The following is a 16,698-nucleotide window of genomic DNA, read 5'->3' as shown; positions in this document are numbered from 1 at the left end:
GTGATTGCAGGCAGTGATTGGTGATTGTTCCCATTACTCCTGAAATGACATGTCGCAAAGACCAGCAGGGACCCTGGTTAGTGTCAGCAGGGATTGGCAAGTATTGCTCCTTTTATATAATTGTGAGCAGTTAGATATAAAAAAAAAAAAATGTTTGGCCTACCCTTTTTTAATATAGTAAAATGAGTAGCACCCCATTAAGTGACTCACAGATGCAGACTACTAGGATATAGCATAGGGGAGTGTTTCTCATCTCCAATCTTCATAGGGGTTTACAAGATTAGAAAAATGTGTCAGCTTTCTTCCTGAAACCACTCCTGTCATTGGGTTGTGTCTGGTATTGCAGCTCAGTTATAGGGAAGCAATTAAGGCTAAAACTGCAATACCAAGCATAGCTGATGGACCTGAGTGCGGGTTCATGAAAAAAATGGCCATGATGACTTCATAAACAATTTTTAAAGGGATCTTTTTCATCCCTACAACACCATGAACAAGGTTATGTTTTTATGGGAGGGTTTTTTTTCTATATTCATCTGGATCCAGTGGCGTTTTCCTCTTAAGGCCGTGCGATGCAGGAAAATCTGACTGCTTGCAAAGTCCAGTGGGTGCGCTCACCATAGACGTATATACTCCTAGCATGTTAGGTTTTGCGGGGCAAGGGGGGGATTTGTGTATTGCACAGCTTTTATAATTGCTGCAGGTGTTCACTCTTCAAGTGATGGCTTGGGTAATATTGTATCTTGTCACCATTGGAAGTGGGGGTGAAGACTAGATTGACAGGCCGGTGACGCCCACTGTAGCTGATTGGCTGCAGAGCTGCCTCCCGTGCAGGTCCTGGCAGGCCAGTAATCTTATCCCATCCCTGCTCCCGGGGCTCATTTCACCTCTCAGCTGCTGCTGTCACTCCCTGGCTCCCCGCTGTGCGGCCTCCCGGGGCTCATTTCACTTCCCTGCTGCTGTTACTTACGCTGGCTCCCCGCTATGCGTGTTCCCTGTGTCTTCCCCGGCCTGGAGGGTTAGGGTTCATTTTCCTGTTAGGCTTAGATTATTAACTGTAAATACTTCCATGTTACAGCTGTAACATGGAAGTATTTACAACTATTAATCTCCCATGCACTTCTATGGGGACCTTTGCTGCAAATGCACAGGTAAATGGAGCATGTCCTATTTTTTGCGTGCACAAAATCCAGAAATTACAATTAACCCATTGAAATCAATGGGTTTAATTTTTTTTGCGTATTGTGCTTACAGATCTTCCGTGCACAAATACGCCGCGTATTTCTCGTACGTGCAAAAATAAAAAATAAAAACTGGGGCATGGCCTATCTTTTTGCAGGTTTGTGCAGTGAAGGTTTCCAGAGAAGTCTACGGGAGCAGTGCAATTCTGTGGGGAAAAGAAAACCCCTCTGGACCTCATTAAGTTAAATAGCCTTTTAAATCGGGGCGAGGGTGTGTTTCGTGTGCAAAAATGTACAGTGCAGAGCGCAGACCAACCCATAAAAGGTTGTGCACTCCTGCCCTAGGGTAACAATGGTTAAGGAAAAGCGTTAAGCGAAGGAAAGTAAAATAGTGTCACTTATTTTTTCCCACAGGGAGTAGAAGGGTTTACAAGTGTTGGCCTATATGATCCTCTTGCCAAAACAAATGAGGTAAGACTTCAAAAAACTGTGTGCTGCATGTTATAAAAATTGCTTGTCTGATCTGTTTCTATGGTAATGCATGTCCTACTTGTTAACGTTTTTAATGTACTTATTGTATAGACTGAGTTCACACACAGTTTGAATTGCAGATTCCGCAATCGGTGACCGTGTGGATCTGGCATTAAAAGGCTTGTTTATAGATTTATTTTTTTAGTTTTTTCCTCCCTATCTTAGGCCCAATGCCCACGGACTGATTATTGCTGCGGAATTCGCAGTCAGACTCCCGCCGCGAATTCAGCAACAGTGTCAATCCATAGCAATGTTAAACGATTGTCTCCTACCCACAAGCAGAAATCAACTGCTTTTTTATATTTTTTTTTTTCCTTCCCCCTTGCCGGGTAGAATCGCAGGTTGTCCTATTCTCTGCGTAAAATCTCACGGACGGCCTCCATTGCTGCCGAGACACTCGCAGCTGATCCGGAGAGGTGAGTATAGGGTCTCTGGTGGGTACTGGGTCTGATTCCGCTGCAATACTTGGCAAGCAGAACCCGGCCGTGGACATGATGAGGCCTTACCGCAGATTCCTTGTGTATGGCCTCCATTGAGGTCAGTGGAGCGTCTGACCCGCTGCCCATATGCGTTTTAATATTGCGTATGGGCTGCGGGTACCCGTGTCATCGCTAACAAAAAAAGATTCTGTCCGCGGTCATCCACAATACAAGTGCCGTATGCAGGGTCACCAGCCGGGCTCGGAATCCACTGTGGGCCTCCTGCATACAGAATCTGACCCGATCGTGTGAGCCTTACATACCCATTTTCGGTGTTGGCTTTTTTTTGTTTTGTTTTGGGTTTTTTGGAAAGGGGGGGGAGGGGAAACCACTGCAGCAAGTATATTGTGAAATCTGAGTACCTGAAAGAAAGTTTGGTACTATGTTAGGCCGATTTGTCGTTTGAACAAGCGAGTGATGTCACCGCTAATTTCTTTTCAGTTCTGATTAGACAGGCAGATAATTGAGAATTGTTCACTTCTCGCTCAGGGCTCACATTCCTATGTGAAATGCTGAGCAGTGAGTGCTTAAAGGGAAAGTCAGCAAGCCGCACATCACTTTTCTGCAGGCTGAAACTGAGTGACAACCGAAAAGTGAACAAAAGTGCAAGCTGGCTCATGTTCAGATGTAACCACTAGCATGCAATTTTGTTAGTTTAAGCAAAAATCATTACATGTAAAATGGGCCCTTGGCCTGTAGAGCAAAACGTGTTCACAGTGAGAAAAATCATGGAATCTTGTAAGTGTAGTTTTTTTTGTTTTTTTTTTTTTTTTTTTTCTTTTTCAATGGCTTTCAAATTAATGTATAAAACAAAGTACTGTTTGATATTAAATAGCATTACTTTAATTACTGAGGGGCTTTTGTTTTACAGAAGTTGTATTCTATTGATAATGAAGTTAATATTCTAAGTGCTTCAGTGAATAGTGGGAAAACTTTACTTGGTAAGTTGGATGTTTATTTAGCACTTTATTTTTTACTTTAATTCTGCAATGTTCTCTATGATACATGTATTGCCACCCATGTGCCAAAACTGTATCACCATGGTACATGTAAGCCGAAGACCCCCCCCCCCCCCTCCCACTCCCGTTACCCACTTCCCCTTTTTTTTGGTATTACTATTTACTGCATCCAGAGTGGATCTCCATCGTTAGATGACTCATTGCTTTGTCTGTGGATTACTTTAGTAAATGTTACTGATCGTGTTTTTGTTTGTTTTTTTAAACTTGTTTCAGCATTAAGTTACTGCCATCCAACATATGGCACACGAAGTCAACTTCTGTCACCAGGTAAGATTAAAAATGAGAAATGCTAATACAATTTACCTGTAAAATGCGCTCCACTTTTGTAGGGACCATTGTAGTTTTGTGAGTGCGATAGTCGTAACATTGCTGGCCACCAGTAAGTAAAAAGTCAAGCATCTATCTTTTTTTTTTTTTTTGCCCTAATTGGTCCACGTACTTTTGACAGGGTCTGAAGTCCTATACCGTATGCAAATCAAAAGACTGAGTCATCCACCATTGTTCAAAAGAGAGGACAGTGCTAATAATACCTTATATCTCCAGACAGAATTTCATGTCTAATGGCCCATTTAGACACTTTTATATAAGCTATTATGCCATCTTTTGAGCAATAATTATGTCTAAACGTTCGGCCATCCATCGTTCACTATTTGTTCATCCCGAAAAGTCAGCGATGACTCTTATCAGCGCCGAGTTCTCAGCGGGATACTGCTGATATTCTTTCAGCTGTTATCCTGCTCGGAGCTCTCAGCGATAGCTCGGAGAACAAAGCAGCTGTCAGCACTCCTGCTGTTCTTGGAGATATCAGCTCAGCGGGATACCAGCTGAGAGCTCCGAGAACAAAGCGGCTGTGTGTGGATGACAGTGCTCCCTCTGTCTTCTGCATACAGCAGCAGCCTTCCTTTACACACTAATAAACTCTAAGTAGCTAATTAGCTACTTAAGAGTTTATGCAAAGTGATCGCTCAAAACTGTCCCTCAAACTGCTTTTTGAGCAATCATCTTTCCGTGTAAATGGGCCCTAAGGGAATGCAATAAGCTGTCTAGAAAGAGTGCCTTAAAAACAGTCTAATGACTTTTACAAGACTCCATATGTCAATGGAAAAACAGTAAACTGTTATGTTTCTAGGAACACTATGGTGAAAATGTTAATAATTTTTTTTTTTTTTAAGGTGCAAAATAGGCCAGTCACTAAGGGCAAGGGTTAGGCTGTGTGTTCCACACGGCGTATTCCCGGCGGAAATCTCACGGTTTGGCCGCAGTGAGATTTCCGCCAGAAAAAGCACTGCTTCAAAGCCCGTGGCACTTGGCTGTGGGTTTTGAATCGGATTAGCCGCACGCTTTTCCGTTGTGACCAGCACTCCCATAGAGGAGAGCGTGTCCACAGCGGGGGAAAAAAAAAGAATGGACATGCTGCAGTCGGCGAATCCGAGCCGCAACGCTGGCTTCTGAGAAATCTTATCCATATGGCTAGCCAATCTCTGGATTAGCGGCCGCAGGCGGAACTGCCGCAGCGAAATTCTGGACGGATAATGATGATATGTCTATTATGCATGCATCTTGGGACTTTACAATGAGATTGGCTTTGAGTACCTCTTTTTTTGTTTCAAGGCACCATTGGGCTAACATTCAATATGCTGAAGTTGCACACTGATGGTTATGACCATTAATGTGTGGATATACACATTCCTGACAGTTATGCAGAGATTATATGGAAAGAAGTGCATGATTGTAGACTACATGGTCTCTCTCGTCGGTCTTTCCTACATGATGTTCTGTCATGTATTTGTTATTTGCACCAAAAATGACTTTTTATTAAAGCAGTAGTTTGTTCTTAAAGCTGCCCTCCCTGCCATCTGGGGACAAGAAGTTGCAGACATGTAAGAGGCTATGCCATGCGGTCTTGTACCACCCTCTCACAGGTCTGGTATGCAGACACGCTCTTCTCTTCCATGTGTATGTTATGCCCACGTGTTTTCTGTCATTTTACTTTCATTAATACAAGGTTTGCTTGAAATGCTTTTATAACTATTAGTTCAACTGTCTGTGATCATGAAGAAAGCGTGCATTGCATCTTCATTTGTAGTGACTAATGGATATTGCAATGCAATTGAAATGGTAGTCATCCTGATTCTGCATGCTACTAGATGGTTTTAAATGGCAAGCCCTTTTCTAATGCAAAACTTTCCAGCACGCAATTACACATTTGGTGTAACAGACCCTTCTGCTCCAGAAGACTTCTTATAACCATGTTGACTGTAAACTAATCCCCTGGGAGCCTTTACAAGACTGACTAAAGGCCCTTTTACACGCAACGATTATCGCTCAAAATTCGTTGAAATGGCTGAAAGTGAGCGGTAATTGTTACATGTAAACACGGGCATCTTACACTTCTCGTTTGCATGATGAATTTTAGTCTGCATGAAATCCATCTTTCAGAAACTGAAGGACTGAGCAAATTCATTCCATTTGAATGAATTTCACCCATCTTTCAAAAGACTGCACAATAAGGATGGCTTCACACAGGCGAGAAAATCACATGATTTTCGCCTGCTGCCATAGTCCGTTAAAAAGCCATATATGAAACCAACGATTTACAATAGCTTCATTCCCATCTGCAATGTTTTCACTAATGCAATGCTGAGGATAAAAAATCGTGGCTTTCTCCATCTTTCTGCACTGTACGATTTTTTTAATTTTTTTTTATTTATTTTTTTTCCCCCCATCTCCCATGTATTCCTATGGAGGCTTCTTTTTCTTGCATTGCAACGCTACAAACGCCTGTTGCGATTTGGTTTTAACATTTACAAAGTATCATTGACCTTGGCGATAAAAAAAATCACGCAATTTCATCGGGAGCGATGCGATTTGAGACTTTTCTCCAAAAAAAAAGCAGCGCTGCCGCTCACAAATCGCTGCGAATAAAGATGCAATTTTGCCGCGATAGCCTAACGGTGTACTGATTGTGTTTGCTTTGCATACATAATCAGTACGCTGTGTACTCTGCAGGGAGGAGAACAATGGAATCTGCGGGCCAGATGTCTGCTCGGCGTGTGTTTAACACAACGCATGCCGATTCTCCGCAGCTTTAAAACTTACACTACAGGTCAATCTATGGTGTGTTTTTTTGTTTTTCTTTCCACATTCACAATTGCTGTTTTAATTTAGTTTCCAGATATTTGGCTCTAGTTATGGAAATAAAACCCATTAACAATGTGAAAGTTCTCAAAGCCGTTGATTGCAGCATTCGAGTACAAGTAAGTTGCCCTTATTGCACGATGTCTTACTATTAAAAAGGATGTGTCTAGAGATGAGCCAGCGTACTCGGAAAAGCACTACTTGCTCGAGTAATTTGCTTTATCCGAGTATCGCTGTGCTCGGGTCTGAAGATTCGGGTGCCGGCATGGAGCGGGGAGCTGCAGGGGAGAGCGGGGAGCTGCAGGGGAGAGCGGGGAGGATCTTTCTCTCCCTCTCTCCCGCCCGCTCTCCCCTGCTCCCCGCTGCGACTCACCTGTCAGCTGCAGCGGCACCCGAATCTTCAGACCCGAGCACAGCGATACTCGGATAAAGCACATTACTCGAGCGAGTAGTGCTTTTCCGAGTATGCTCGCTCATCTCTAGATGTGTCATAGGATAAACTCAGCAGAGGTGGCTAGATAGCTCTGCAACTGCAACCCTACTGACTCTATTTTTCCCTCCTTTCTCCTTTCCACCCTGCTGTGTGTCTTTACAGGTTGCAGTCAGTCTGTTGATGGAATGTCGCTGACTGCTGCTCAGAGCTCTCTGATCAGCTGCAACACTGTGACATGCCAACTGCAGCCTGTGAACACAGACCAGCAATGTGGATGGAGATGCCACTCTGCAGCTGTCGGTAGTGGTTCAGCCACTAGTCTAGTAACTGGAAAATATGAATGCAGCCTAAATAGAACTCAGTAGAAGCAGCCTTGCCTTATATTTACGGTTGTAACAACCATATCCATCTGACAGTTTTCCTTGCATCTATGCTAGATTAGTTAGAAAAGCTGTTGGAGATTAAAAACTGAATGTTAATTATTCTAGGCCAGTAGAAGTGTATGCTGTAATATAGTGTAATGTCACAAGAATGAGAGGAGCTACTTAAAACCTGAATTTTTTTTTTTCTTGACTATAACTTTGTGCATTACTATGACTGTTCTTGTTCTGATTTTGTATCTAGTTTTTAAGTTCGCTTGAAGATGTTTATGCATCTTGTGAGAATCACCTACTGATAGTTTCAGAGGAAAAATGTGAGTATTTTCTAATCCATCAATTAAAAAGTATGTGTTCGTATATAGAAGAGTAGTAATGTATTACAGCATTCCTCCTCTTGGTGGCTGTACTGGAGTCAGTGAAGATAATGCCCGAAGTAGATTCCTCTATCTTGTTTATCCTATCCATGCCAGAGCCAAGTGGGGATCTGACATTGGTCCCGTTAACCAAGCACTTTTGGTTAGTATTTTGAAATCTATTCCTAAATCTTCCTTAAGCGAAGTTAAATGATTATCCCAACTACCGTATATACTCGAGTATTAGCCGACCCAAGTACAAGCTGAGTCAATATGTTTTACCACAAAAAACTGGTAATACTTATTGACTTGAGTATAAGACTAGCTAGACTCGAGTATATACTAGGTAAAAAAAAAACCGCAATACTCACCTCCCAGCCGGCGTCTGTGTCGCTGGCGCGATGCTCTTCCCGGCAGTGCGGCAAGCTGCTTCAGACTTATCCCCGCTGTCATCTCCCTGGCTTGGTTTTCAATTCTTCCGCTGTTAGCGCTGTGTAACTAAGTGCTGTGATTGGGTCGAGTGCCAGCCAATCACAGCCGCCGCTCGATAAGCCAATCACAGCCGTTCAGTGATGTCATTCAAGCGTCGGCTGTGATTGGCCGTCGCTCAATCCAATCACAGCGCTTAGTTACACAGCGCTAACAGTGGGAGAATTGAAAACCAAGCCAGGGAGATGACAGCGGGGAGAAGTCCGAAGCAGCTTGCTGCATTGTGCCGGGGACACAGACGCCGGCTGAAAGGTGAGTATTGCGTGTTTTTTTTTTATTTTTTTCTCTTTTTTACCTCACTCGAGTATAAGCAGAGGAGGGCTTTTTCAGCCTTTTTTTTTTTTTTTTGTGCTGAAAATCTCGGCTTATACCCGAGTATATACAGTACTTCTATTTTATAAAGTATATAGGATGCCATTTTTGGGACACACATGACCCAGATGGGCAATGGACTTTGGGAACATCATGCATATGTTCTGGAGCTTTCCCCATTTACATACATATAATGTCCTCTACTGACGACCAATATGTATGGAGTTTCCTGATGTTTCACTAGAACCTTTTGATATGTGTCTTGGGATGTACTGTGGACTTATAAGCTGATGGAAATTGAAAAATAGTGATTAGAAGGTTGTTAAACAAAGTTGTTAGCACCACACAGTCTCTGTAATGTCTCTCCATCCTGTAGAAGATTCATAAATAAGGTAAATCATAGCCTCTAACTTCGAAAAAAAACATCTTTTATAAGGTCACTTCTAGCGCACTTTGAAAAATTATGGGCACCGTTGCTTAACACCCCTGGAGTGGTCTCTCTAGCTTTAATCTATAGCAGAGTTATGAGTAGCTTGACTCTGGTACCAGGGCCTTGAGGTGTTTATATTTATATTTCTGAAACCTAGGCAAGAGGGGACTTTATTGGTTGGATATCTGTGTGAGAAGGATTTTTGATAGTTTGTGGATTTTCTAGTTTGTTTTTTTTTGTTGGGGAGAGGTGTTTATGTTGTACTTATGTATAAAAAAAATTAAATTAAATAAAAAATATGCAATGGGGTGAAAAAAAGCAACAACTTTGTCTGCTTTGAATGTTATTTTATCTGCTATGGCATACTTGATCTTATTCCTGTTTAGGTATAGCTGGTAGACCAGTTGATGAGTTTCCATGGTATATGTGGTTTTAAGGCAAGGACCAGACTACAGCTTTAGTAGCACAACTACAGCCTCTATAGATGGGCGGTGTTTAAGACTTGATGCTCCTGCAACAATGGATTACATTAAAGTTGCAGCTGATTAGAGGGTTTAGGAACAGGCAGCTGCCAGATCCAGCTGGCAATGCTTATCTGACAAAAGCAAAGGATTGAGGTGGTTTAAGCCCAACGTGTCTGAAACCATCTTTTTCCTTCCCAATGTCCATTGGGCTAATATCATAGAAGTTAGCATGCTTCTAGAAATAAAACCGGCCATGACATATTTTTTCAATTGGCTACCTTAAATCATTGAGCCTTCACTGCGAACTAGGATACCAAGAGGACGGAGCAGGATTGCCGACCTTGGGTTCAGAGTATACCTCTGGGAACTGCACAGCTTGCTAAAGTACTAGTTAAATAACGCCAAATGCAAAATGGTGCCTCGTGACCACATAATATGAAAACTGTGTAGTGTTGTAAATGTTCTCATACAGCACCTACATAATAGCATACCGTACCCCAGTTATATCATAGTAAAAGCTAGAAACAGGCAGCTAAGGGAGAAGCTGCATCCCCGGGATGTAGCCTGACATGCAGAAACCTCTGAGAAAATCTGAACTGTCCCGGTAAAACGGACAATCGGCAACAAAGCGCATCCTGCGTAGAGGACCCTATAAAAATATGGATGTGCCATAAGCACTTCTGCAACTAATTTTTTAAAATTTGTTCTTTTTTTGTAGATATTGATAAATTCCATATAAGCATTGGTGAAGATGATGAAAAGAGAGCGGTAAAACTTTATAATCTGATATATTAAGCGCTGTGGAATAAGTTGGCGCTGTAGAAATAAAGATTATTCCTATAGCACATAACTCTAATGTGGTGGGGATTGTTTTCTGCATTGTGATTAACTATTATGGGAAACTGTAGTGAAGTGGCTTAGCATGCAGGATGTGGTTTGAACACTTCACATAGAAATGAAGGGGTTTCTCAGTTATTTGTAGCCACTGGCAGGGTTTTTGTTTTGTTTTTTTAGTCTATGCTTCAAGGTCTCAGCTTGGTAATTGCTGCACCTCCATTCTTCATGCTGGGCCTGTATTAATTGCAGTCAGCCTGTTTACGGGATATCGCAGGTTGATGAAGCCAATCGCATATCTCTAGCGATTCTGTTGGTTAATGCTTGAAACCTCACAGATCTGCATCAAAATCCCGTTCTGCATCTGTTTTTTATATGGCTGTTGGTGCAGATTCACAGCTGATTTCACCACTCTTCAAGTGGCAAAATCTGTACTTATGTTTCCAAAAAAAAAAAAAACAGACCTGCACCACAGGTCTATATGCCCTGCTACTTTTAGGCTGATTTCACATGGGTGAGTGCGATTTTTGGGCCGTAAAACCTGGACTGATATTGCACTTGTGCGGATTTTGGTTTGTTTGTTTGTGTTTTGTTTTGTTTCTCCTGCGGATGCAAGGCATTTTTTGTGCGAAATGCCCATCATGACTTCAGGGAAGTAGCGATCCTCTGCTGCGGCTTTTCAATGGCAAACCTTGCACTCGCACGCTCCTTGCACGCTGTGCAATGCTTTGCTGGCACTATTGAAAACCATAAGTGAAGTGTTGTGAGGGAACGGCCAAAGATGGGGCATGCCGCGATTTTATTTTATTTTATTTTTTGCCCTGCACTGCGCTGTGGGAAGAAAAATCTCATGTGTATTACACTAGTCAAAAGACTGCGGTTCATAATTGTGTAAGGTTTGTGCATCTCACAATGCACAAATCTCATGCAATTGCTCATACTCCAAAATGCTGCAAACGTGCTGGGGTTTGGTTGGTGTTTGTCTGTCTTAGACTTATTAGTCTGCCTGTCCACGGGCGGGTTTTCATTGCGTTCCCCGCGGCAATAATCCGGCCGCAGGGAACGCAGTAAAAGCTCTTCATAGCATTGCTATTGAGAGCACCCCCCCCCCCATCCACGAGTGGAGAATCACAGCGATACTCCGCTCGCGGCCAGCAAATCGCAGCATGCTGCAATTTGCCGCGATTCTCCGTCGGATAGGCTGACCAGTGGAGATCCGCCTGCCAGCTCCTGCTCACGGGCGGCGGATACTGCAACAGCCGTGGACAGAGGGCCTTAGAAACTTGATGCAGTCAGATACTTGACTAATTATCCATGATGGTAAACTTCATCAATACATTTATACAGGAAAAACATTTGTAATATAACTGCATTGCTAATCTATTTTCGACAGGGAACATGGCATTTATATCTTAAAATATAAACTGTTACTGATGTAAAAATAAAATCCTGCTTTATATTCTATGAAGCCTAATTTTGGTGTAAAATCTTATTGTGCTGCAGGTTATTAATAATATCAGTAACATTCCGAAGGACCGGATTGCTGAAGATTTTTTGTGGGTACAATGGGATGTGTTACAGCAGATGCTCTTCTATATTGTTCCCAAGGTAACGTTTGTGCTGGAAGTTATTCACCTCCATAATATCTTAACTTTCTTTACAATTTTATCTTTGACATATTGCTAAAATCTTCTTTTTTTTTTTTTGTAAAATGGCAATTTTAAAAGAATGCGAGAGAATGTTTACAAAATGTGTGTGTGTATAATTATTTTTGAAGTGGACAGTATATATATATTTTTATTTTTTTTTCCCCTTTATTTTATTCTTCTTGTTTGCTAGATTCCCAGTTTCCTCTGTGTGATTTTTCTCTCACAAAATACCTTTTAACTAAAGGCAATAATCCAAGTCATTCTGGAATTGTTCTAATTTTAATGGCCATTTTGTATGACTGTATTGTAGAGGATACAAAGTGTAACCACACTAATTCACATCTCTCACTATCCTCAGCATGCAGGTTGCATTTTGCATTGTATCCAGTTTTATCCTGATGGAAACTTTGAATTTGTAGTAAGTAATGCTTTTCTTTTGTTTCTAATACCAATGTTATGAGTATACAGAGATGGATACCACAGTAGTGTATCTTTCCAACTTTCCTACTTTTTTTTCCTCTCTTTCCTTTTGACATGCATTTTCAACACCTTGCATACGGGCTTTATGGGGGCCTGGTTTCATAGAACACAACTGTCATCTTTGGAAGTTTTTACAATAGTTTTGTGCAGTGACTAGAGTCGCTTTTATTCTTTTAAGCTTGAAATTCCACTTGAAATCTCCTTAGCTGATCAAAGTGTGAGGCAAGTATTGCGAGTAAACGTATTTATGGAATCTAAATGTATTTATGTTGTATTGACACTTGTGATTAAATAGAAGATTGGTTGGTTTGACATATTGTGTTTTACTTTAGTCTGCTCAATATGGGATATGATCCCTGTGAAGAAAGCGGAAGAGAAAGTATCACATCTCAAAATCTACAGGTGTTTACAAATAAAACAGGTATAAAAGACTGAAGGTTGTAACAAAACACCACCTGTATCATGCCCACTTTGTCTACCAAACACTTGTAATGGCTCAAGCGGTTGACATGGGGACATCCTAATGAATCAGTCTAGTACGATTGTTCCTCCAGTTACTAGTAACTTTAGTCACAGCATTGTCAACTTACACTGCAAATCTGCAATACATGAAATTGGCTCGAAGGTCTAGCTGGTTAGTATGGGGATTTCATTGGTACATATGAACCAATGTGTCATATATTGGGGGCAAGTAAAGCCTATCACCTGGCCCTGTATTACACTGGCTGCCCAGTAATACATCACTAGTTCATGGAGGTGCAGTATTTATCTGTGCCATGATGAAGATGCTCCTTTTGGACACTATATTGGGGTGGTGCCATTTGATTTTTTTTACCTTGTACTGTACAAGACCCTGAAGCACCTGCCCCTAAATAGAAAGTAACGTATTATGCTTATATACTTGCTTACTTCTGTAACTTTGCATCCAGTTTATAGTTTTCCATTTTCTATGTTTTCACCTTGTAAATTATGCTCTTAAACAGGAATATTTCAAGTTAGGCCGAATGTACATGGCCGGGTTGCATTCCGCATGCAGAATCCTGCAGTGGAATTCAGCCCTGTGCCTGGCCAGGGACCCCCTGCGTCCGTGCACCAGCCAGCACATGCGCAGTATATGTTATACTGTGCCGTCACTAAGCAATCACAGATTCTGCTGACACTGCAGACTTCAACGGAAGCTGTCCGTCTGGAATCCGCGCTGAAATAGAACATACTGGGATTTTCCCTCCGTGAGCATGTGCATTGGGCCTTCTATTTGTCTCAGAACAAACAAATCTTGTAACTTGAGGGAGGTCTGTATTATGTTGCTTTCAGTTGTCCAATCATTCATGGCAATTTTTGTTTTTGTTGTTTTTAAGCATCTGATGTTTGAATGTAAAGTAATTCTTTTTGGAAACAGTGCTGTTTTGTTTCACATACACTGTAGTATTGGATGTATTTCCCCCCCCCCCCCTCCCCCATTTACCCATGTGTAGTTTTAGAAGTGCTTGAAGTAGTAACACAATTGCTTGTGTATTTTTCATTTAGGTGGTTTGTGTCTTTTTTATTATCGGACTCCAACAGTCTTGCAAGAATTTACCTATGTGGTAGCCTTTTTACATAAAGGTATTGATATTTCTATGTATATTTATAGTGCCTTCTCCAAACCTCAAACCTTCAAATAAGGGTCTCAATCCTGCACCAAAATCCATGTCGTAATTGCACCAAATGCTGTGGATTTTGGACTGTGGAGTGTTCGCAGCAGAAAATCCACAGAAAACTCTACCTTTTGTGAACATGGCCTTAAACTTTTTTTGTTTACTTTGTGTTCTTCATTAGTGTTGGGCCAGCACAGCAATTATATACAATGTTTGTGCGGACCATGTATATGTGTATATGTGTGTGTATGTGTGTGTATGTGTATATATATATATATATGTATATGTATATGTATATGTATATGTATATATGTATATTTTATTCTATACCTGAGGTGGATTTAATGCCTTCACGAGCCTCAGAGGTGTATAATATAGATGCAATACTGTGCAGTTTGGCTGTTCCTCACCAAGTTTTAAGCCTGCACAGCTATTTGTTTCGGTCAGTGACTGTTTTAACCTACATATGAAAATTATGATTAACACCTATTTGGTATAATTGGTTAATAATATACCTGTCTGTAATCCTACAAAATCTCTGACTTGGTACAAGTGTGCTTAGGAGAATTGATGCTGTTTTGAAGGCAAAGGGCAGTCACACCAATTATAGTGATTTTTGTTCATTCAATTAGTTTATTTTTGTCAATTAACAAAATGCAGATGCTTCTATATTTGAAAGCCTAGTTTTAATTTTATGTGATGTACATTCGACGTATTGCTCACAACAGAGTACACTTGATAACATAAATGACATGGGTGGCATTACAATTTCTAGATTTAATTTTATTTATTTTTTTTAATGCGATGTTGTAGATCAGGAATGTCCAACTCCCTTTCACAGAGGGCCACATCAGCCTTACGGTTGCCTTCAAAGGGCCAATTGTAATTGTGAGGGCGTATTCACAGGATCGTATATCGGCCGCCTGATATACACTACCATCTGAGCCGTCCTCCCCCTTCCTAGCTCTCTGCCTCTCTACTTCCCTCCAGCTGTTAGCAATGAGAGTAGCTCCACCCCTTCCATTGCTGGCTGCGGATAAGGGGCGGGAGCTTAGCTCCGCCCCCGTCCTGCTCCCTCCCATCGTAAACAGCCAGTGGCCGTTATACGCTCCTTTGAATAAGTCCTTAGACTGTATAGTAAGGGCATGTTCACACGAACATATTTGCATAGCATATTACGTGCACAATACACAGTGAATAGAACACATTCATTTCATTGAGTTTGTTTGCATGAGCGTATTTTTTTTCTTTTCTAAAAATTGTTTATCGTCGCGTGTTTTTTTTTTTTTTTTTTTAAACACTTGACTTCTGGAGCACCTTTTGGGGGATGTTGCTGCCATATCTACATTTTCCCTGTAGTGGTCCCTGCATAGAATAATGTGCTATTACACACTGTACGGCCATCCATATATTGTATAGATGGGCTAGGTCCATCTGATCTGTTTTGACATCTGAATGTCAGCTATACTTTTGGGATACAATGGCCTAGGCATGCATTATTGTCTTGCTTTTTATCATAAGTTGGTTTATATAATTAGTAATTACCTTTATTATAGAATTTCATAACTTGTTCAGAAAGTTAAAATAAACTTCCTGCTAAATTTTTACTATCCATTTTATTTCCAGGTTGCAGTAAGACCTTTAAAGTCAGCACTACAATAACCGATCCGAAGCAACTCAAAGTGTCTTTTATTAATATTGGTAAGATGTATTATGGTCGCCTTTGTTTAATGAGCTACAGATAACATATACTAGGGTGGGTTAACACCCTGTTCGTACATCCTGTTAATGAGTGTTGAGACCTTCAATGAAGGCTTGAAAAAATAAGATGAAGGGCTGATTCTCTCTGCATTATTGCATCTTAATGCCGCTAGGAAGTCCTGGTGGAGCCCAGATTGACAGGGTGATGCCCTCTGATGCTAATTAACTGCACAGCAGGTTGGTCTCTAGGTCCTGGAAGGCCACTAAAAGCTGCTGGAAAAGCCATACAGTGGCCCCCACTGCAGCTGCACAGCCCCAGCTCTAAGGGGCTTCCTCTCCACCGACCCACAAGGCAGAACCCCCCTCAGTGTTAGAGCAGCGCGGGCTGCAAAGCACTGAGGCGAGAGCACCGCGAAGCACCTTTTCCTGCACCGCCAGCGGTGACCCAGAAGAGGGGCCCCCCCCCCCCACCTGATGTTACTTTCACATAGCGGCTGCTGCAGAGAGGCCACAGAGCCGGTGAGACAGACACTTAGAGCCGGTGGGACAGACACTCAGAGCCGGTGGGCGCACAGTCCAGGAGCACACGCGGCCCTTCCCCCACCACCACCCAATGTAACTTAAAAATCGTGGCCGCTGTAGGGAGGCCACAGGGCCAGCGGCAGAGACCCTGAGTGCTGGCGGCTGCATCGTGCAGGAGCACAGCAGGAATCGCTTAGCTGCGGGTGGCCCAGTCGCCTGCATAATTTAGAAGGCAAGCGACTCAACAGTGTCAGGGGACTGCCACATGGACCGCAGCTCCCTGAAGTAGGGAGCCAACAACAGCGGGACAGTAACACTAAGGTGCCTAACGGGTGCAGCACAGCAGCAGGTAAGAGGGGGAGCATGGCTCACTTACATGGGACGCCGCTTCAGCCTCTCATCCATTCCGGCACCTTGTAGGACCTTTATCTATTCCGTCAATCTGAGACTAGGGGTGTGAGTGGGGCGTTTTCCCTGTCAAACCCCTAGCTTTCGGTGGCCTTAAGATACAATAATACCGATTCTCTCTGCTCTTTTGCTGGATCTCTGCATCTAGACTCCCACTGACTGAAACATATATGTCAAGTTAAAGGGGTTGTCCCGCGATAGCAAGTGGGGGTTATGCACTTCTGTATGGCCATATTAATGCACTTTGTAATATACATCGTG

At 42.1% G+C, this 16,698-nt stretch overlaps 1 protein-coding gene across 2 annotated transcripts in view; it reads left to right on the top strand.

Moving 5' to 3' along the window:
- The window catches only part of GSAP (gamma-secretase activating protein), an 82,527-nt gene that overhangs the window by 18,580 nt on the left and 47,249 nt on the right, over nt 1-16,698 (top strand). For both annotated transcript variants that reach the window (XM_066591996.1, XM_066591995.1), the window contains exons 3-14: nt 1,593-1,649; nt 3,060-3,129; nt 3,421-3,474; nt 6,376-6,464; nt 7,403-7,472; nt 9,925-9,974; nt 11,544-11,648; nt 12,048-12,107; nt 12,348-12,391; nt 12,502-12,590; nt 13,697-13,774; nt 15,433-15,507. In XM_066591996.1, coding sequence (XP_066448093.1) covers nt 1,593-1,649; nt 3,060-3,129; nt 3,421-3,474; nt 6,376-6,464; nt 7,403-7,472; nt 9,925-9,974; nt 11,544-11,648; nt 12,048-12,107; nt 12,348-12,391; nt 12,502-12,590; nt 13,697-13,774; nt 15,433-15,507 — 841 coding nt within the window. The remainder of the gene's footprint in view (nt 1-1,592; nt 1,650-3,059; nt 3,130-3,420; nt 3,475-6,375; nt 6,465-7,402; nt 7,473-9,924; nt 9,975-11,543; nt 11,649-12,047; nt 12,108-12,347; nt 12,392-12,501; nt 12,591-13,696; nt 13,775-15,432; nt 15,508-16,698) is intronic.

The sequence above is a fragment of the Eleutherodactylus coqui genome, chromosome 2 (genome assembly GCF_035609145.1).
Source record: "Eleutherodactylus coqui strain aEleCoq1 chromosome 2, aEleCoq1.hap1, whole genome shotgun sequence".
NCBI lineage: Eukaryota > Metazoa > Chordata > Amphibia > Anura > Eleutherodactylidae > Eleutherodactylus > Eleutherodactylus coqui.
Note: the sequence above shows the minus strand (reverse complement) of the source record. Positions and strands in the feature narration are given on the sequence as shown.